The 21,551-nt window shown below is 39.6% G+C and overlaps 2 protein-coding genes across 2 annotated transcripts; both read left to right on the plus strand.

Annotated features, from left to right (window-relative positions):
- Positions 1-4,083: 4,083 nt before the first annotated feature.
- Positions 4,084-7,469, plus strand: LOC105222588 (uncharacterized). Its single transcript, XM_011199977.3, has 5 exons — positions 4,084-4,321; positions 4,531-4,611; positions 4,673-5,035; positions 6,252-6,375; positions 6,435-7,469. Exons 1-5 carry the CDS (start codon positions 4,243-4,245, stop codon positions 7,384-7,386), a joined length of 1,599 nt encoding a protein of 532 aa, XP_011198279.2. The 5' UTR covers positions 4,084-4,242; the 3' UTR covers positions 7,387-7,469.
- A 3,253-nt stretch (positions 7,470-10,722) lies between these two features.
- Positions 10,723-12,681, plus strand: LOC105222589 (uncharacterized). The gene is made up of 5 exons (XM_049451514.1): positions 10,723-11,041; positions 11,105-11,176; positions 11,234-11,575; positions 11,616-11,748; positions 11,907-12,681. The coding sequence occupies exons 1-5, from the start codon at positions 10,963-10,965 to the stop codon at positions 12,589-12,591; spliced, it is 1,311 nt and encodes a 436-aa protein (XP_049307471.1). The 5' UTR covers positions 10,723-10,962; the 3' UTR covers positions 12,592-12,681.
- Positions 12,682-21,551: the final 8,870 nt, after the last annotated feature.

The raw sequence follows: 21,551 nt of genomic DNA on the forward strand, positions 1-21,551 counted from the left end.
AAAATTCAATAATTTTGCCATTTGCTTTAACGCTCGAATTAATTTCGCACAAAATGTAGTAATTTGTTCCGAAATTACATGAGAGTTATATATCTTTGTGATGCGACTGGAGAGTCGTCAAGTGGAGGCAAGTCATTTTTCACTGAGGCTTTACAAATGATGAAGTATTCCTTTTGTATTTACCGACACGAAGATGAATGCTTGTGATGCTGAATAATGGTATTGCCGGACCTTCTCACGAACTCTGTTATTATCCATACTACAAGCCAATGCAAAAAGTCATGTTCTGGCAGATTCTATCAATTCCCGGTATGATATCGTATCGTTATCATAATGTATAACCGTAGATACATAGTGTTCGGATGCAGATGGGTCTCTATAGAAGGTGAAATATTCCAAAGTTTCAAAATTCGCTCTCCAAATTCGACTCTCAAAAATGAAACCAAAAAGGGTTGATAGTAAATAGATCTGCATTCCTTTTAAGACCAAATTGCAATGTTCCATGTTTATACTAGAGTCTACACTCTTAGGTTAGGTTATGCAGATATGCTGGTTTTTCGGGAGATCACGAATAATCCTTGGACAGCAATCGACGACTGTCTGTTGTGATGGCCAGAACTCCGAGATATGGATTAAAAAGACCGTCGCAAATCGCCAAATCCTGAAGCGGTTAATATCAATTTCTGCCAATTTACAGGGTTCATAGAAAGTATGGCGAAAGCTGGTCAGTGGATTCCGTTCTCCAAAATATTTAACCTGACCGCTTGAGCTCCAATTGAACAGTGTACATTTCGGCAATCTTAGTCTGACGAAAGTTGGACAGTGAATCTCTTCAGCTCTAAGCACATTTTACGTCCCACTCTGGGTCAGAAGGCTTTCGTAACTCCACAAGTGCGGGTTCCTGACCAACGCTTGCTGAGCTCTCACAAAGCCCATATAACCAGTGCCCGAATTCACAGGGGAGTCCCTACTCGTTCTTATCTTGATGAAATTTGGGTAACGATTGCTCTGTGGACGGGCACCCAGATAAGTTTAATAAGGAAGTAGCTTGATGCCTCTGTTAGTGAGGTTATGTACTTATTGCCTAACCTGTATAGCAGATCAACTATTAGAGTGGATGTATTCTTCCTTAAATAGAGCCGCACTTTCTTTGGTATTGATGGCTGCCACTTCTGCTTAAAACACAGTCGTTTCGCAGTCTAAAGCAAGACTGGATTGAAAGCTCTCGACAGAACAAGGCGCCTTCTACCCCCAGAGCATCGACCCATCCGTGAAAAAGCTCACTCCACCTCTTCTAGATTTGGCTAGCTATTTAAAGTAACAAAGCTTTCAATGAGCTTTAGAACAATGGGTTAGAACCTCATAAATACTGATCGTAAATCAAGTAAGTTGGAAAGCGGCATCAAGCTTGTAATTCGAAAAATGTTCGGTAGTTATCCGTATTCCGTATTTTTTCTTCGAATAGTACACATTCTAATACGTTAGAAACTTCTTGATGTTCTCAGAACTGGTATTACTTATTGAATGAATGAAAAAGGTATCGAAAGAGGTCCTATGTCCAAGTTACAAGTTAATCAACTCAATGTATACATTCTGATCACACAACTGATCAGGGCCTCTAGTGATCCCTAGTTACCTATTTTTCCTTTCTTCTTTCGAAAGGTTTTCTAAAATATAAGCGAAGAACTCCTTTATGAAATTCCCATTACTATTGGTGATGTGTTTAACTTCTCGACGACTTAAAAAATTTTCTCTGAAGAAAGACGCTTCTAGACGTACAATCTTAAAACTTTCAGTGCGCTTCTAAAAAAAGCTTGGTCCAAAAACCCATCAACCATCATATGGGTGTCTCATAAGCTGAGTGACTCCTTTCAGTTTGTTAAGATCAAGCCAGACAAAACAAATAGCAGAAGAAGTTGAACTAATTAATATTTATATTAACATTCTGTTTTATATCTGAGAAAAAGTCTTCAAATAACACTCTAAATTCCATCCTACACACATACACAGATACAAGGATATAACAACGTGCAAGTCAGACTAAACAGTCTTAAACTACACATCCATTTTCTAATTTAAATATTCACCTACATCTACATCAACCTAATCCCCATTCATCCGCAGCCGTTCTCACACTCACCTACACAAACGTACATACATAAATACACTCACAAAAGCACATCCTTTCCATGCTTAACATCCTTTAAGGAAGATAAGCATATAAAGAGCGTAGTCAGTTTGGCAATAAAAACGCGAAATGTTTATTAACCGTGTTAGACACATAAAAAGAATTACAACGAATAAAATGATATGTGAATTTTTATTACACTAATTGTGTGAAGATAAAAAGTTATGAAATGCTTACCAAAGCAAACAGGAAGCGCGCACATCATACCGGATTCTTTAGCGCGGTGCTTTAAGGGAGAAAGCGGACAGTTTTTAAAACAGAAAGGGTAGTTTTAAAGCAGTAAGAATATGTAAGAAAAAGGAGGTAAAAGCTTGGAAGTGCTGCTGGAAAGCTTGAGAGGATTTTTTAACAGTGTATCACAACAATACTTGACGGCATTTTCGTGGTATCAGAGAGCCGATTCGGTCTGGCGAGTTCCGTGATTATCTGTCATACATCTCAGTGTGTTGATAAAATCGATAAAAGTCTTACTTATGACGGTAAAGTAGGAGGAGGTTAACGGGTGTCTTTAATTGGGGAAATATTTCGAAAAGCAGTCTGTAAGCATGGAATGCTACATAGATATGACAAATATTAACAACGGTAAATGGGACTTTTTCAACTTTGGGATGTCTGAAAGCATGCGCTCCCAAGTGCTTAAGTTTTGACCTCCCAAACACGGAACAGTCAAAAAGGAAGTGTTGAGTTGTTTCCACCTCATCTTCTCACATACAGCTTCCGAAGAGGGCGTCTGGAAGGATTCCTAGTCTTTCTGTGTAGACGCCAATAAATCAATGGCCCGTTAAAAGCTTTAAAACTAGGAAGAAGCTAGCCTTACTGAAGGCAAACAGATCTAGTCTCTTGCGATCGATTTTGGATCAAAAGTTTTCGCGAAAGCGTATTTACCGATGGTGGCCCATAGCTGGCCAAGCTTCCGCGAACCACAGCTATTTAGTAGTAGAACACAAGAGGATACGGGAACACCGACCGGCTTCTATTCTACCGATTGCGGTGCTAGGTTGCCTTTTCTGGGTATCTCATCAGCTTTACGGTTTCCTGCGATTCCGCTGTGGCCTCTCACCCATACCAGTCTGCTCACAAAGACATTCGATGCAATTAATAACGAGGTTAGGTACTCTTCGGACAACCCTAAATGCACTGTTAATGAGTTCAATGCTAGTATCGCCGTTCTGCTATCTAAGTGTATGGTCACTTGTCTGAAGGAGGCTGCAGTCCGGAGTTAATGGCTGCAACCTTGGCCTGAAAGACACTGCAATGGTCAGGAAGCCTGAAACTGGAGTTGATAGAGAGCTCGTAACAGTAAGCCCCTTGCACCAACTTTCACCCCAAGTTTTGACCCATCCGTGAAGGAGCTCGCCGCTGCCGCTATAAGAGTAGATAAGAAGCCGCCAGAGTTCGGTTTTGCGACTCCATGAGATCGGTAGGAAGTCGAAGTGAGTGAAGATTTGCGAGTATTCAACCACGTGTTCTCTTAAAAACCCAGACTCTCTGAGTTTGACGGCAACTTTTGCAGTTATACACCTTCCTGCGATGTCTACGGGCAATATGTGCAAGATGACGTTAAAATCTCCGAAACCTCAGGTGTCGCACTCCAGCTTTGCCGTCACAGTAGAGTTCAGTTTCGACGAAAATTTCTTTCCAGCGAGCATTCTTTTGAGATCTGAGGAGAGAAAATACTCGCTGGGGGCCAGATCTGAAGAATACATTGGATGCGGAAACACTTCGAAGTCAAATTCATGGATTTTGTCCACTGTCTTATTATACTTATAAAGTATTAACTTCTCGGAAACTAAACTTTATAATTTTATGCTTGGCAACTCAAAATCTCAAAAAAAATCTTTCGTATACTGGATATAATTGTCAGTGTTTTCTTTCTATTTGAATTTTCTAAGAAATTGAAGTTTCTACCATACATAGATATAGAAAAATACAAACTATTTCTCACTGATGTCTTTAAAATTTGATTGAAAGCAATTTTCAAGCAGATAATATATAAAATAAACTTATAACTTCCGTAGCTTTAAAATCCACAATTTTGATTTCGCAACCGCAAAATGCCCGTCAAAAAGTGCGAAGGTGGTGAAATAAATTTCGTCTCGGAACGCCTCAACATACCGCTTTTATTGGCCACACGTGAGTGCACGCGAGACTACAAATAAGGCTAAGCACAGAGTGGAGAGAGGTGTGAAGCAGCGATGAAAGAAAAAAAATCTGTAAAAATTGGAAGATACAATTCAATACTTGGAAGTTGGTTTCTATAATACCCGAGGCTTTGCTCTTCACTCCACTGCGTGCTAACCCCAAATTACATGAGTCTAACTGAGCCTTACTGAACTTTGCAGGCAACAGCTTTAAGAATGAACGCATTATATCCAATTACATTAAGAATAAACATAAATTCTATACGATGGACTGCAAAGCAGGTAATTCTTTAAACTAAATTCTAAAAATACCAGATCTTCATTTGAAATTTTGCTTTCACAGAGAAGGCCATCGAAACGCGTTCGAAGGAGCATGCCCGTCATCTATTAGGTGATTATCCTGAAAACACTGCACCATGCTCGAGTCGACGCACGGTTGATGGCATACGTGATGTATCCAATCTCAAAACCTTTCATCTGCCACCCAATATTTATGATATCTCCAAGGAACCGTTTGCAAGTCGTCGTGGTTTGGGTGGCGCATATTGGCGAAAATTGAGGAAAGAATTTAAAATTGAATTGCAGGATTATAATAAATACACACCGCCAAAGAAGACCAGAGACAAGTGGAAATTGTATAATGTAACGAAATTAACGGATCGGTTCAACTTGCCACACAACCGGCATAAAGGCGTGTTTTTGAGCAGTAAGTGTGAGGCTTAGTGGAAATAACAGAAAGTAAGAATACATTCTAATTAGATTAGATTAGATTTAGATCAGAAATTGTATTGGATTTAGGTTATTAATTTAAAGTCATAACTGATTAATCAGTTTTTTTTTTGGTAACTTTATTATAGGTTACTAAGAGTCATGATTCTCAAAATAACTGTTATCTGTATCTACATGATTTCTTTTGATACTTCTACTTCGCTTATAGCCTATAGATACATAGGTACTGCTCGAAATTCTGAGTACTTAGCAGCTTTTATGAGATAGATATAACCGAACAATCGGTCATATGAGAGCTATAACCCATGATCAGTCGTTATTAACAAGTTTCATTGTACCGTTTTTGGGTGCAATAAGTAATTTTTTCTCAAAATTGTGTACTCGGATTAGCTTAATCAAAGCAGTTGTTTTAGAAAATCTCATTTTCGAAAAATCGGTTGTACGAGCGCTGTGGTTAATAATCATCGAATCTGAATAATATTTGCTAGTCGAATTCTATTAGTAATAACTAAATACTTTACCAAATTTCGTATTGTTGGGCACCTATTTTTAGAAGTTATTACTAAAAGTCTCGTTTTCGAACAATCTGTTGTATGAGAGCTATGACTTATAATTATGCAATCTTAATAATATTCACTACACAGTTTTTAATGATTATAAGCGAATATGAAACACAATTTCGTATAATTAGCGACCTTCTTTCCAGAGATATATCGCATAATGGCGTTTTTGAACAATCGGTTGTATGACAGTTAAACGCTATAATCACCCTGTATTGTTGATTTTTATTTTCCAACATTTACGTATGACGGATAAAGTTTTCACAAAATTTTATGTTCCTAACGGTTCAACTGTAGCTGTAAGAGATCAAAATCGCGTTTTTGAAAAGTCAGTTGTATGGCAGCCATATCCTAACGCCATCAAATTTTAATGATTTTTTCCATACATATTCTATTTGGGGCAGATATATATTATACAAAATTTCATGGCATTTGCTGCATGATTTTAAGAGCTATAACACAAAATCTGGTTTTCGAATTATATTTTATATGAAATCTATACGTTTTAGACATCGCTCTGTTCGGTTTTAACAGACGATAAATCGATTATAGAAGTAAACCTATGTACCAATTTTGCGTACGATAAAAAATTGATAAAAGACCTCAGTATCTTATATAATATTCCCCACACAGATCCTCGCCAGCGACCTGCCAGCACACGTTGCATGGTGACCGATCCAGTCTTGGTAAAACGCTTGCCTACAGAACCGTCACCGGCGGAATATAACGTAGAAAGGCATACAATCCAACATAACATGTATGTATGTAGGCATTATTGTAAAATGTATTCACTAATTGTGGTATCCCCAACTGCAGACCTATGCCCGTACAACCGCCAAAACTGAATCCACACTTGTTTCTACGCAACTCCTGCATACCCGAGAAATTGCCGGGCATAATACGTCGACACTTGAGCTTCGAACCAGCGGTGGGACGCTATGAGGTGCGCTTCCCGAAACACTGCGCTTGTGGCAAGAAAATCTTCACACCCGGTCTGCCGCTAATCATTGATCGCGAGAAACGTAAGAAATTCCGTCGTATACCATACAAGAAGATCAAGTCGCATTTGTATTGCGCACCGGATTTCACGCATGTCATCGGTCACGGACATACTTATGTTTTCCGCTTGCCGGGCTCTAAACTGCATCAGCCCAAGAAATTGGATAAGTCGTTAAAGCGTTTGTTTTCGCCACGCGCTGCACAACAATTTCACGATTATAGATATATAAATATGATACTAGCGCCGCGCAGAAGACGTTTATCCTACTTCCCACCATATATAAATCTCTATCAAGAGCAAAAAGTGCGCTTCAATTGCATTGTAAAGGTGACGATAATACGTCGACCATTGAGTAAGGGCAAGAAACTGGGTTTTGGTGGCACCGCCAGACGTTTCTCATACGTCGATTATCACTCATCTATACTCACGGCCGCGCAGGCACGTCAGATTAAAGAATCTTTACCCGAGGAACGTCAACTGCAAGATCATCCTATAACACGCAAACCTTTGACGGAGATCAAATCGCGCTTTTTAGAGTGGTATACAGAGCAAAAGGAAGAAATCCGTCCGATTTTTGAACGTAAGGGACCGGCCAAGTTACCACCGCTACCGGAGCCAAAATTGCTGGTGACCAAAAAGGATTTACTGCCCGACTTAAAACCTGGTGTCGCATATAGGCAGCCGGTTTTATATAACAAACCAATCGATATCCATGAATTTCTCAAAACAGCGACGACAACAGATCAAGAGACGGTAGATGAGAACTGAAGTTTCTAGTCTTTGGTGTGAAGTCTAAATGAATATTTTGTAGCGTCAATAAATTTTTGTGAAAATGCTAATAAATATATTTTTCCAACTTTAAATAGTCCTCTCTTGGTTGGTTGGTTGATTCAGAAGGGCGGTGAATAAGCGCAGGTCTGCAGCCGGCCGCATATAGCCCATTATACTCCCGGGTGATAACTAATTAAGCCGTAAACAGCAACTCTGTGTATATGGTAAAAACCTTATTCTTTTCGACCACAGCTGCTCAATGTCTCTTACGTTAAAATATTTGTAGTCGTGTAATATGTGTCTTTTCGCCGGCTGAAGGATGGACATTGGCAAAGATAATGTTCCAGTGTCTCATCCTATTCCGCGCGTGCTCTGCATTCCGCCGCATCAATTTTTCTCATTTTCTGAAAGTGGGAACCTTAATGTTGGTGTTCCTTTTGCCTAGAAGTAGGAACTTTTTGGTCTGACCACCTACAAGACTATCCCAAAGTAAGGGTATGACCTGATTCCCTGTGGTTCTGAAAGACTGAATTGTCGTCATCTAGTTGGAAAGTACCTCCCTCCTCCTGTTCCTGTTTAACTCTTTGATTCGTCTGCGAATATGTAAATTTTTTGGTTGGAAATGTCGATGTATTCTGTACATCTCTACTAAGAAATGCAAATGATGTGCTTAGTTCCTCTTAGTTCTTCTTTTTCTCCGTCGCATTGCCAGCTTAACCCGAGTTCATTAACAAAGTCGAGTATGATCACATATTCGTACCAATGGCCTCAAATCACGGACTGGCTGGTCGAAATCATTGCCTCATACTTGACTTGTATGTTTATTGGCCTGATTTCGATAACCTCCAGAGCCTTTGTTGATGCAGTTTCATAGTCCTCACCTACTATGCATGCCATTTAATAGAAATATACCTGGAACGAATACTAGACACTGAGAACATAGATTATCTTCGTTGAACTTATAAGACTGGGCACATTTGACACCTTTTTAATCCTAAAATAGATGTAGTTTTGGACCTTCTTCTGGGGACTGCTAGAGTTTCTGAGAAACTCTATTGAAAGATATTGAGTACATCAGCTTTTGGAAAAGGCTCCTGATATTCTATGAATAAAAAAATTACAATACACTTTCCCCTGAAGAATTTACTGACGAAGATGATGGCTTCATTAGCTAAGGACATCCAGAGCCCTACCCTCGTACACTCTGAAGTCACGAAATGGGCGAATTTGATTACTAGACAGGCTATTGCCTCCAGGTACCTAATTATTTTAGATCCAAATCAGACCTTTTATTCCCTTCCCTGTTTTTTCTCATAAATCCCAAATGTAAACCTCATAAAACTTTCTCTTTTATATGAAGCTGAGCCACACACAATCTCAATCAACTACACAAACAAATTTGCCAATATGATTCCTGCACTCTGTTACGTCTTCAAAAGCAGCCTGAGTTCATATTTCATACACCATTATTACACTTTATGTGCGCCACACTGTATGTACATATGTAATTTTATTTATTAACCCAACCATGATATATAAACCAGCCAGCGTAACCATAAACTGCAAGAAACAATTTTGCACATTTCAGCCACTTTTAGAATTTACTATATTAGAGAGTGAGACTATGCGAGCGAGCTCATATGAACGTGATGAAGATGTTGAACGTGCCGCCCGTCGACTGAAAATTGCATTGCCTGCACTAAATCTTCGATTAACTGCAAATAAATATTTGTAAGCACAGTCATACAAAGAAATACCAACTTATGGTTGGTTGGTTGGAAAGTAAAAAGCTTCCGAAGCAATCGTGATGCCCTGTCTTGGTTGGAGTCAGCGAGCTTGCGTATTTACAATCGAAATTTATAGAGTAACTGCTTTATGGATAGGCGAATATTTATTGTTGTTGAATTAAAGAGTTTAAGTCGAAAAAAATAGATTGAGGGCATAAAATACCGTCAACGATTTTATATTATCAAGAGTTTAGTTGGAAAAACTAGAGAAGTGTGAGTTACGATTTCATTATAACAATGCTTAGGGTCCTACATATATTCTACACTTGAGCAAAAGTAGCCATATTAATTATCTCAAGCTTAGTAATCGATGTTGAGTAAGGATCTCTGAAGCCTTTTCTTACACTTTATAGTGGAATTATTTCAGTAAGAGCTACAGCTCCGATTTATAAATCGAGCTAAGCTCCAGACTAAGTAGGAAGCGCTCAGAGACAACGAATCTAAAGCATAAAAGAGCTTAGCAGTCTGAGAACGCCATAGACAACTAATAGAATCTGACATCGGTTGGAATAACAGTGTGTTCCGAAACCTAATTTTAATATTAATGTTATCAGGTACTACATTTCCGGGTCTCAACCAAAAAAATTCTTTGATTGGAATACATATTCAACGAAGTCATGACACTACACGTAGTATATTTAAAAACCTGCCAAGATGACGTTAAACACCATCAATGAGTTTGACTCTCTGCACAGACTTCGAACGAGCTCAGGAGGTTCCCAACTTTAAAACGATTATGTCACAAGAAAGTTCAATAATTTACTCAAACACAGATTGGGAGGGACCTCTCCGAGACGATCGATACTAAGCGAGCTTTCGGACAAGGTAAATCTCTATAGTTTGACTTCTTCAACATTTTGCTCAAGAAAATAATACGAGTTGTAGAGCTAAAGAGAGAAGGTACAATATTTTAAAAGATGGTACAGCTGCTGGGGTGATATTGATATCTTAAGCCTCAACAATTCGCCACTAGTTCAGCTTTTTTCAGACTGGATAACGAAGCGAAGCGTATGGAGCCGGTTGTGAATGAGAACGAGTCGAAATATCTCTTGTCATCAAAAAAACAATCATCGATACTCGACTTGCCTCACACGTCACTGTTGATAGTAACAACTTTGAAGTCATAGATAATTTTGTCTATCTTGGAACTTGTCTTGGTGTTCCAAGGCGCCTTGAAATCCAACGCAGAAGCACACTTGTCAATAGATGCTACACCGAACTGGGTAGGCAACTGAAAAGTAAAGTCCTCTTTCGAAGAGCGAAGACCAAACTCTACAAGTCTCTCCCAGCGGCTTCGCTGGGTAAGTGATGTCGTTCGAATGGATTTCATCCAGCTCTGAGAGTATTCGACGCAATACCCGCGGGGGAAGCAGATGAGAATGAAGACCTCCACTTTGTTGGAGAGATCAGGTGGAGACGGACCTGGCTGCACTTAGTATCTCCAAGTCTGGTCAAATAGCGAAGAGAAGAAACGACTGTCAAACCCAATCGAAGGGAGAGAGCAACTACTTTCCTTGTATAAAAATTTGATTAAGCAAGTAGCATACACTTCAAAACGTCGTTTTAACTGAATAATTAATTTTAGTACAAATTTTATACAGATAAACAATAAAAGGGATTTATATTTTTTTCCAGGCTTTGTAATAGTAGAGTTACAATACTGATATACAATAGTAATTTAATAGATAATATAATAGTAAGATAGAGTTAGGCACTAGTTACTTTTCATACAAACTTTTCGAAATAATAGACATATACATATAGACGTTCCGAGACCATTGGAACAATGCACCATCAATACTGCAGGCGTAATGAAATTAAATTCCTAACGGACCGTGTGACCCTACCTCTGTTCCTAGCCACCCGTGAGTAGACACTAATTTATACCTTGGAAATTTATATAAATTTAACCATTTGACTGCCAAAAGGCGTCAGCTCGAAGAAAAGTTATGAATACAAAACAAGAACTGAGGAACTCATCCATAAATTGTGCGAAGAAGGTCTAAACCACACTTTACCTACAACTCCACACCTTTACAATAACAATTCTCTTCCAGAAAAGCGACCGAATACGAAAATGCGAAGCGTTTATGAGAAACGCATTGGAAAATATGCCGAAAACCCACGACCCTGCATAAATTTGCGACGCATCAAGCTCGTGCGCGATCACATCGATACCAAATATTTTCATTTGCCGCCAAATATCTACGAAACGAACAAAATACCTTTTGAGACACGACGCGGGTTAGGCGGCGCTTACTGGCATAGATCACCTACGACCAAGTTGTCACCAGATAATGCACACGCCTTAAAGTGGCAGTTCTATAATATACCGCGTGATAGCGATCGCTTCACAGATCGACATAATCATTACAAAGGCAAATTTCGGACAAGTGAGTGTGACAAAGAATCTACGGTAGTATTTTAATATTATATTTGCAAAATTGACACCGAAAGGTCACGGCACAGAATGGAATTCACAGAGCGATCTCGCCGAAAACCAAAACGAACTGGCAAAGGACTCCCAATTAAACCGTCGTCATCTAAATTGGGATATAAAATCTCAAAATTAGTACGTATTCTTGTCTGCTAAAATCATAGAGACAGAGAGAGGTCTGCTAGAGAGATTAACTAGAACTTTTTTTTTATCTGAACTGCACTTTTTTGATCTTTAAGCCGCCAAACAAACTCTTCTTAACCTCTTACTCATTCTTTCCCCTCCTCTAACAGCGATTCCCGAACAAATGCAGCTAAGCCAAATCCACATGTATTTTTACGAAATTCCTGTGTACCCGAAAAACGTATGAGCTATATACCGCGTCATCAAAGCTTTCAGCCTGCCGTTGGTCGTTACGAAATTGTAATGGAAACCGCCATCCAACCCGTCATCCAACCCGCCACCAAACGCATTCCCTCCACGACGACCAAAAAGAAACTCAGCCATTCACAAAGCATTACAAAATTTGGAACTGGCGATGTACGACGACGTCTACTTCACTGGATGCTCGATGCAGCAACGCTTACACAAGCGAAACAGTTTGATCTTGATGACCTGGAAGAGCCGCAGATGCCAATCAAAGAAACATATATTCGATTTAACTCAATTATTGCGCAGCCGAGGCTGAAAATCATTCCTGGAAGTTCTAAGCGTCCAGCTCCGCGTGCATCTACAGCCAGCAAACAGTTTCAGTTAAGCCGCAAGAAAGCGACTGTGCAAAGACAGTTTGTCCCTAAAAGGGAGTACAAACGTAACTTAAAATTTCGGTCACTTCCCTCGCCGAAAGTCTTGGCTTCAAAGACCGAGATCTTCGCAAATATATATTCTTGTGATACGCCGTGCTTTTATTTTAGAAAGCTTGATATCAATAAGTATTTGAAAAAGTCAACTGCAAATAAAACCCAAACTAAATGTTAATCTAACCTCAAAAATTATGGGGTTTCGAAAATGAAGGAAGTAGGTAGGCGCAACCGAAGTTATTTCCAGATTATCTTAGTTCAAAATAAATAGTAGTATTTTTTCAAAATTTAACTTTTGCTTCAGCTCATTTCTATTGAAATAACCGAGACTTTTCGAGAAATCTGAGGTAAGATTCACTTATTTGAGATCTGCAATGGGTTCCAGAGTATTATGCTATCTCTGTGGTCTACGAAGCTGATGAACTAGTCCAGAATAGGCACCAACCTACCTTTAGACTACGGAAAAGGGGATCCAGCCATTGAGTTCAATTTTCAAAGACTCGTTCGAATATTTCGACTGGGTTATGACAAGGGTGATGTTTTGCTCCAAGGCCTGTATCGAAACAGAATGGTTCGCATAGACTTTAGACATTTCTCCATATGAGAAATTCTAACTATGTGACATCACACGATCTTGGTGGCCAATCGATCAGCCCAAAACATGAAAATATCTGCTCATCGAAGTGTTTTTTCAATAAATCCATTGATTGATGGGATCTGTGGGAAGTGGCGCCGTCTTCTTGAAACCGAATGTCACCGAGATCACGAGCATTAATTTCAGGCATCAAATAGTCAGTTATTAGGCGCGATAACGGTCGCCCTTGACGGTTACGTTCTCACCGACATCATTTTTGAAGAAATATTGACCAATGACTTCGCCAGCCCACAAACTCCGCTAAATCGTTGTTTTTTCTGGATGAAGTGGCAGCTCATGAATCTCTTCGGATTTTCTTGGAACTTTTCAAAAGCCCATAGACCGAAGCTCATATTTTGTACGCTTTCAAATTAAGATCTCGACGTAAACTGTGCCAAGTTATTTGATATGTCAGCCCAAGTTTCTACGAATGGCGCCAAATCGACTTCTGATATATTTTCTTCACTGCGTGCTAGACGTGGTCTATTCGGTCGAAATCGAACAAGGAGGAGCCCAATTACTGCCTCGCTACGTGACTAGTGTAACTTAAACTTCCGGGGTGATTGTGCCTATTCCGCCCTCGTCATATGTTTTCGTCCCGACAACTTTCTCACTTCGATGGTTCAGGGTGTTATTAGTGTAACTAGAACTATTTTAGATAAATCTGATCTCCGAAAACCTCAAGCATATTCGGATTTCCTGATATTTTTCTGTCGACAGGTCCGCTTCGGTCCTCTTCATATGTTTTCGTCCGGGCAACTTTCTCACCTCGATTGTTCGGTGTGATATTAGTGTAAGTAGAACTATTTGAGAACATTTTTTCGATACAAATACGAAGCATATTCGGTCCACCTGATATATTTTCTGCCAATAGGGCCTATTCGGTCTTCCTTACATGTTTACCCACGCATATTCTGTGTCTAAGAGTTTTTTTAAATAATTAAAAAACCTTCTATCCAGTTAGTCTACAAGTACATATAGAAAATATCCACAAGAGCTCCATTAACTCCAAAAGCTCTCGAAATTCCTCCAACTAAAAATTATTTAAAATTTAACGAGAGCATTTTATAAATTAGTACGCACATTCCGCAGCTGAATTACATACATATGTATATACAGATTTAATATAAATATTAATAAGCGAGTGTACTTTTTTATAGCCATGTAAATATTTATATATGTCAACAGATTACTCATATGTATCCAGAATCAGACTGCAGAACGCGTACGCCATGCGTGGCATGTAAGCGAATTAACATTTCGCTAAAAGCAAGGCAAAAAAACTGAATAAGTGCAGAAGATAAGCGCATTTGAAAAGAGTAATTTTTAAAATACACAGTAAGGCAGCGCGTGTGACACACAGAGCGCCACTCCAACTGACGCTACAAATGCCGCAGGTGCACACAAAATATGCGCAGCAAGCAATGAAGGCGGCTGGCAAAGTTGGCCTGAGCACGAAAGGCTTGTACGTAACCTACTGCTGAAGAGAGAGAAAAATATTGGAATTCTACGAGCCGCTAAATGCCTGATGACTTTATATGCGAGGCTTTTTCCGGTTGGTAAGAGCGTCGGAGCTTCGTCAGTGCTACTGAAAGATGATCTTGGCTTGACAGGAGGTCCTACATACCGGATTCATATCCAATGAAGAACTTATTCCTTGGTAACATTATTAAAAACTACTTCGAAACCATTGCAGCTTCGATATTGTTATCGAAAAACGACTTTCTCTCGACGGGAAGTCCTACATGTCGGATTCATATCCGATGAAGAACTAGCTGCTTAGTAATATTATCTAAAAATAGTTCTCGACCATTGCAGCTTTGACATTGCTACCGAAAGACGACCTTCTATTGGCGAGAGGTCCCAGATGCCGGATTCATATCTAGTGAAGAACTAACACCTAGCCAACATTATCTAAAAATACTTTGGGAATTTTTTTGCGGCCAAAAAAAACAAAAACTTGTAGGAGGTAGTAGGTAATCACTGGTAGGTAGTAGGTAGTAAGTAGGTAGTCAGTAAGTAGCCAGTAGGTAAGTAGCGTACAGTAGCATAGAGTAGCCTTCACTAAACTTTGTTTGGCTTTGTCAGCCTCTTAGAGAGTAGTACGAGTGAGAGCGCAAAAGCGTAGTTACTCGGAAAAGATCTGAATAAATTTTGAAATTTTCACGATGGACATGTTTCTCGTAAGGCACACACATACATATTTTATGTAGCCGAAAAAATATAGGCATTTCGCAGTTAAAGCGATATTGAATAGCCGAATCATAATATTATTAGAGACGCTCATATGTTAATTTTCGCGCTGTACTTGCAGGAATATATTATTTCACTTGTTAAGCGCCTAGAAGTATGCTTGTGATATTAAAAAAATATATATATCTTAATAAGACAGGGTGTTGCAATGCACTAGTATACCTCACTTAATGCTTTTTAGGAATTTTTAAGATAAATGTCATGTCAACTCAAGAATCCTTTAAAAAAGCACCCTATATTCACTTCCACCCACTGCCACCATTATTGCTGGAAAATTCGTCGAAAAAAATGTTAATGTTTACATAATTCGCATAATCTCCGCTCACTGCGGCATTTTGCTACGCACTCACACACACACACACACACGTATACATATTCACATGCACACTCATCTCCCAAAAAAAAAAATCCTCCAACACCAGCAACCAACGTCAGTGGGGCCGCCGGCAACACGCTGCTGCTGGTGCGTTCTTAATAAAGCTGAAACGGAATTCGTGATGTGCCTTTTACATTTTCGCAATTATCATAATATTTTCCACGTTTTTTTCCAGCGAAAGGTATGTAACAGCAAGCAGGAGTTTATATAAATGTATGTATTTACATAAAAAGTGACTTGGCGGCTTTGCCACGCTGTGTAAAATATCAACAACAAATGTGGAATTGTTGCTGCAACATTAAAGTGCTGACACTTTTTGCCGACTTTCCTCGCACTTGTGATATATGTGTGTGTATATATGTGCATAAAACTCCATGTAAACCTTAAAGTACAGTTAGTTTTGTGGCTTACACTAAATCCCACTTTTTTATCATATTTTATGCCGAGTACTACTTTGCTAAAAAGCACACATTTAAATAAAAATGTTGAAGAGTTTTTAAGCGATTTATTTCCCCTGCACTTAACGCTGGTGTATTCTATTATTAGACCTGGAATATTCATGTACATGGTTGGTGTAAAGCATTTAGTGTTGGAGAATACCAAAGTGAATAAAGCTTAAATATTTGAGTTTCATTTGAAGTGACTAGTCTACACTATAAGTGCGCGCCAAGAGCTTGGGCTTTTAGGAACATGACCTTCCTCTGAGAAGTTAGAGTACTAAGCTGGTTAAAGACAGATCACAGTAGACTATGTTTTTTAGAATTGGTTGCGCGAATCCTTCTCTATAAAATATGAAACCGAAACAAAGTGTCCGAGCTACTGGCTCTTCGAATCCATAGACTTCACGGACTTCATTAAATAAAGCACCTACAAATACTTAAAGTAAGTACGGGGTTGTTTTAGCTGTTAAGTTTTGATAGTAATATTAAAGGAACAGGTCTTAAATTTCAATGGGACTTCCACTTTAATTTGTGGTACTTTTCATAACTTTATACCGCTAGTGAGAGATCTGCCCATATTAAAAGCATCATGAAACGATGGTAGATTCTTTAAATCATTTTCGGCTTCAAAGCGACTGAGCTGGAGGCAAGCCGCTCTCTACAACGAAAAGTGTGATTTACTTCCATGCACGAAAGTAGTGACTTTAAATTGATTCCGGCTTGTAAAGGTCATTTAATCCTTCATAGCTCTATGACTACTCAACCATAATACATACAACTCACCCATACATAACCATTCCGAGGGTACTGCATTTGACTTACATATATGCATTCTAAGCTTCCAAAGCAATTAGAAACTGAAAAATAAACTCTTAAATTTCATCCGATACGAAATAAGAAAAAATCACAGAAGCAAAGAGATTAAAGAAATATTCATAGATGCAAGTCACAGGTGCAGCGACTAGGTAGATAATATATCATGCATATGCTAATCGAAAAGCTTTCCTTTCTGAGGTCATTAATACTGCTGTAAGAATTGGGGAGATGAAAACTGGTAAATGAAAAGTTGTGGGCATAGCAATATCCTGAATCAGCTCATAATAAATGTAAATAGATCAGACTCTATACTGTCAAGGTTGGACTTCTATAGTGACTTCCTGGTGATAATATCCTCTAGGCGTGAAACACTGTAGTAGAGGAGAAGAATAGCAGCTCAAGCTATAGTGACGGATTCAAATTGGGCTACGGTGTAGAAACGGGGATATACTTCGAAGATCTTTATATCTTTTTCTCCTTCCGCCTAACCTAGCTAAGTCAGACTACCAAGGCTGCACTTTAATAGTCACATACATTCAAGAATACTCTCTAGACGTAAATGGTTAAGAGTGAGAAGAGTATTAGTTCATCTATAAGGACGAATCCAAAATGTACTGCGCAGTAGGTACGAGGGTATATCCCGAGGATTTTTATATCTTTTTTATCTTCCAAGCGAACCTGAACAGATACAGAGAGCTACCATATTTGCAGATAGACAGGCGGAATTGCCACCCTTATCGATGACAAAAATTTAATTTTAGCGTGATCAACTAATGTAGGAGGGCTTTAAGCTCATTGGCAGGTCAACTTCATTTGTCTATAATTTGGTCTTCCGGTCATAGGGACATTTTCGGCAACGCAATAGCAGACGAGTCTTAGGAGGATTCCGTGCCCGTTCGAAGCGATGGAGACTGAGCTAAATACGCAATTTGAACAAGTAACTCAGAACAGATAGAAATCTATAATGCAAGATTGCCAAACAGATATATACATAAGTAGACCTTCAGCCATAATAACGGGACATTGGTCATTTGGAGTACATGGTATAACAATGGTAATGTCTTTCAGCAATATTTTCCGCAGATGCAAATTCGAAGGTAGTAAGGAAACGGTCCTACACTTCCTCTGCGAATATCCAGCTCTATCATCATATTGATGTAGAACTCTTGAAATTAATCAGCCGCCCAATCTTGAATGTCTATCTTTAAAATGCAGTTTCATCGTCTTTTAATATGTAGTTTCATTGAAGGAACCAAATGGTTTGAGCATACGAATGAAAGGAGAGAGCAATATCTAAAGGTATTACGAGTAGTGTATTAATATGGCTCCAATTGAGCTTGAAAAGGCTGCACTCTTAGCTACCTAACATACCTAACTAGGACATCCAAAGCTCCAGATCCAAAGTATCTTCAAACCTTCACCCACATCATTCCACAAAGAGGTTCTGGCCACATAAAGACATATAATGAAGACCCAATGCAAGATTAGAATCTTTTAACTAATTTCTTAACATAAGCGCTAACGTTTTCCAAAATTCCCAAAGAAAGAATTGAATGTTAAAAAGTAATGAAAGAGGACATAAATATGTTTGCTGTTCGAGCCTTTGGATCTTTATAACTATCAAGATTTTTTTTTTTTTTGGACAGTTCAGGAAAGCTAAAGCGGGTCTTATGGTATAAGTACAAGGATGTAGTAGTAAGCAGCTGATGTCTAGAACGCTTTTGTATTGTAATAAACTTAAAAGCATGACGTCTCATGTCATTCCATTCGAACCATCAAAAGCAACATTTAAATCGCCAATTGGTCATGGGCTTAAGTAATAAAGAATTAAAGTGCCGTCAGAAATGACAAAGTTGCAACGCGACAAGTCAGCAAGTTGAGTGTTCCAGCATTTAATTGAAGTCATCTTCGTGCTGCTTCCGCCAAACAACTGTCAATATTTCCGCCATTTTGCCGTTGTTCTTGTATAAATTATCGCTTTGTTTTTGTGACAGTTTGTTGTACTTGCAACATGCTGAAATGAGCATTACTTACAAGGCACGGAAAAAATTATTTACACTGAAACACTGAGGAAAATGTTTTAATTTGACCCCGCGCCTCGCATAGTGCTCACTGCACGGCAAGCGCCGCAAACTGCGTTGCTGCTTTAACCCATTTCGCAGAGAAAAACAACAGCAGGAAACTAAAAACACGACAACTACTCGGGAAAGTAAAACGCAGATGAAGAAGTTGACAATGCGAGCGCCCGTCAACGCACTCGTTCTGCCTCGACCTGCCTCCGTCCGTGCGCGGTGTCGTCCTCGTCGTCGTCGTCTCCGTCGCTGTGGCCCCTGCATATGGAGAAGATGAGCGACAACACTGTTGTATTGTAAGCAATGAGGCCAACAATGACAGCAGAATGAACAGCAACAAGCGTGCAACGTGGAACAGCGAACTGCGAACGGCGTATTTGCACAAATGAAGCGACAACGGAAAAATATGCGATTACAATATGGATGTCTGTTTTGCTCACTTTTTTCTGCGCAGTCGAAAAGAAAGCGCCATAACTGAGGTACTAGTGCTACGCAGACCTCGAAGTTTGGGGAATCTGCTGTTTTATGTTGGAAGGGTCGGTTTCGGGGCGGCATATGAATGTCTATAAACAATGCACCCAGCGGTTGGTGCAACATGAGGCACATATTAACTGCAGCTTACCGCATAACAGCAGCAAAAGAAACAGGGGGAAAAAATGAAAGTAATAATAAAGTTCCGTTACGCAGCTTAAAAGAGTTGTTAATGGTTTAACTGTAAAAACAAATATAAAGCAATGGGCACATACAGGCTGTCTCCATGTGTGTCCAAATATCTCGACTGCTGGTGAAAGTATCCAAAACAGATATTCAAAACTACAAAGTTCGGGTTTCTGAAGCTACGGGCTCTGTTCGAGCTAACATACAGTCTTAGTACATTTCTCTCCTTGCAGTTGAGGCATAAAAAAACACTTAACAACAGAGCCGACAGCGCAGCCTATTCCAGCCTAGAAAAAAGAGCGAAAGATGTTGGTTTTGTGGTGAAAGACGGTAAGACAAAGTACTTCGAAACCACATACATACAATGCTTCCTGACGTGTTGGGAACTACGTCACTATTGGAAGCTATACTTTTGAAGAAACTAGGCACTTTTTTACTTCGAAATCAGCATAAACTCCACCAATAATCTAAGCCTGAAACTCGAGCGCAGAAAAACTCTTGCAAACAGTTGCTCCTCTGGTGTCGGATTGCGATTGAGAAGCAGATACCTCTCTCGACGAACAAAAAGTGTTCTCCATAAGTTTCTTATTATACTCGTTCTGCTATACGGCGCAGAATCATGGACGATCACGACCCGAAATGAGAAGGCACTTGGAGAATTCGTGTGCGTGTTTTTCGTAATATCTTTGGAGCCGTCATGTATGAAGTTAAGCGCGCAAAAATCCAATGAATACGCCGTTTTGGTCATGTCATTCGCATGGGAGATGCGGTTTCAGCGAAAAGCTCCATCGACTCGAGACTGCTGGCATGCAAGCATCGAATGGAAGGACCATAGCGACCTCTCTTCACTTTAGAGGTACAACTGGCGTGACTTTACAGAAGATAGAGGCAACTGACGAAGTCTCTGATCTCTACCCCGACAGACCCAAGGATGTAGTGCTAATGAAGATAAAGATTATATAAGCGGCTTCTTCGACTCTTTGTGCTCTATTTCTTGTTTTTTATTCTAGAGGAACGGGATACTCATAATTTCGTGGCTTGAATTTCAGACTCGAAAATATTACAATTACGACCACTGAAAAAAATACCTTATCTGGAATGGGATTCTTATAAGTGCTCAGTTGGTGATGAATTTCGGACTCGGACTCGGATTCGGAATCGAAAGTCAGCATCCTCTCCGTACGTTCCATAACTTTCCGTTTATATTATCGACGATTTCTGTCTTCATATTGTAATGACCATTAAATATATCCACTGAAGACCAAAGAAATCTTAGCCAACACTTACTCCAATAGTGTTAAAGAAATAAAGAATGCCGAAAGGAAACAACAACATGTCAATTTGTTATAGAAACCAGGACATTGGCTTGCCGCTGCTCGCTGTGCGCTCGCTACTGATTAAATATATGTCTGTCGACATAAACAAAAGCAAATATGAACTACCCGAGCATACTAAGTCACATAGCGGCACACACAATACCTGTCAACCCGCACAGTTGGTGGTGCACTATTACTATACCCCAGCGCTGGCTTTAGGTGACCTCGCACGCCAGCCTACCCCCACCCGCCCGAAGGTCGCATAATGAAATCTCAACAGGAAGCGGAAATGCAACGCCGCACCGTGTGGCAGAACACAATGCACGCGAAACGACACACGTCGCGCCGTTACTTTTGTAAATAGTCATCGCAGGCTTGTGGCATGCAACAACTGCTGCAGCATGTTATTAAACTATTGTGGAACGTAAAGAAAGAAAGCTTTCTTTCAGTTGCCATTAGAGAATGGCACAAAAGGCCAACTAGCCGACGTGGAATGAGGGTTTGAAGGAAAGACGTAGAGTTAGCTCAGAAGGTGTTCGTGGTGGGCTTCCGCTTAAAGACGCGACCGCATTTC

Source organism: Bactrocera dorsalis, chromosome 3 (genome assembly GCF_023373825.1).
Source record: "Bactrocera dorsalis isolate Fly_Bdor chromosome 3, ASM2337382v1, whole genome shotgun sequence".
Classification (NCBI taxonomy): Eukaryota; Metazoa; Arthropoda; class Insecta; order Diptera; family Tephritidae; genus Bactrocera; species Bactrocera dorsalis.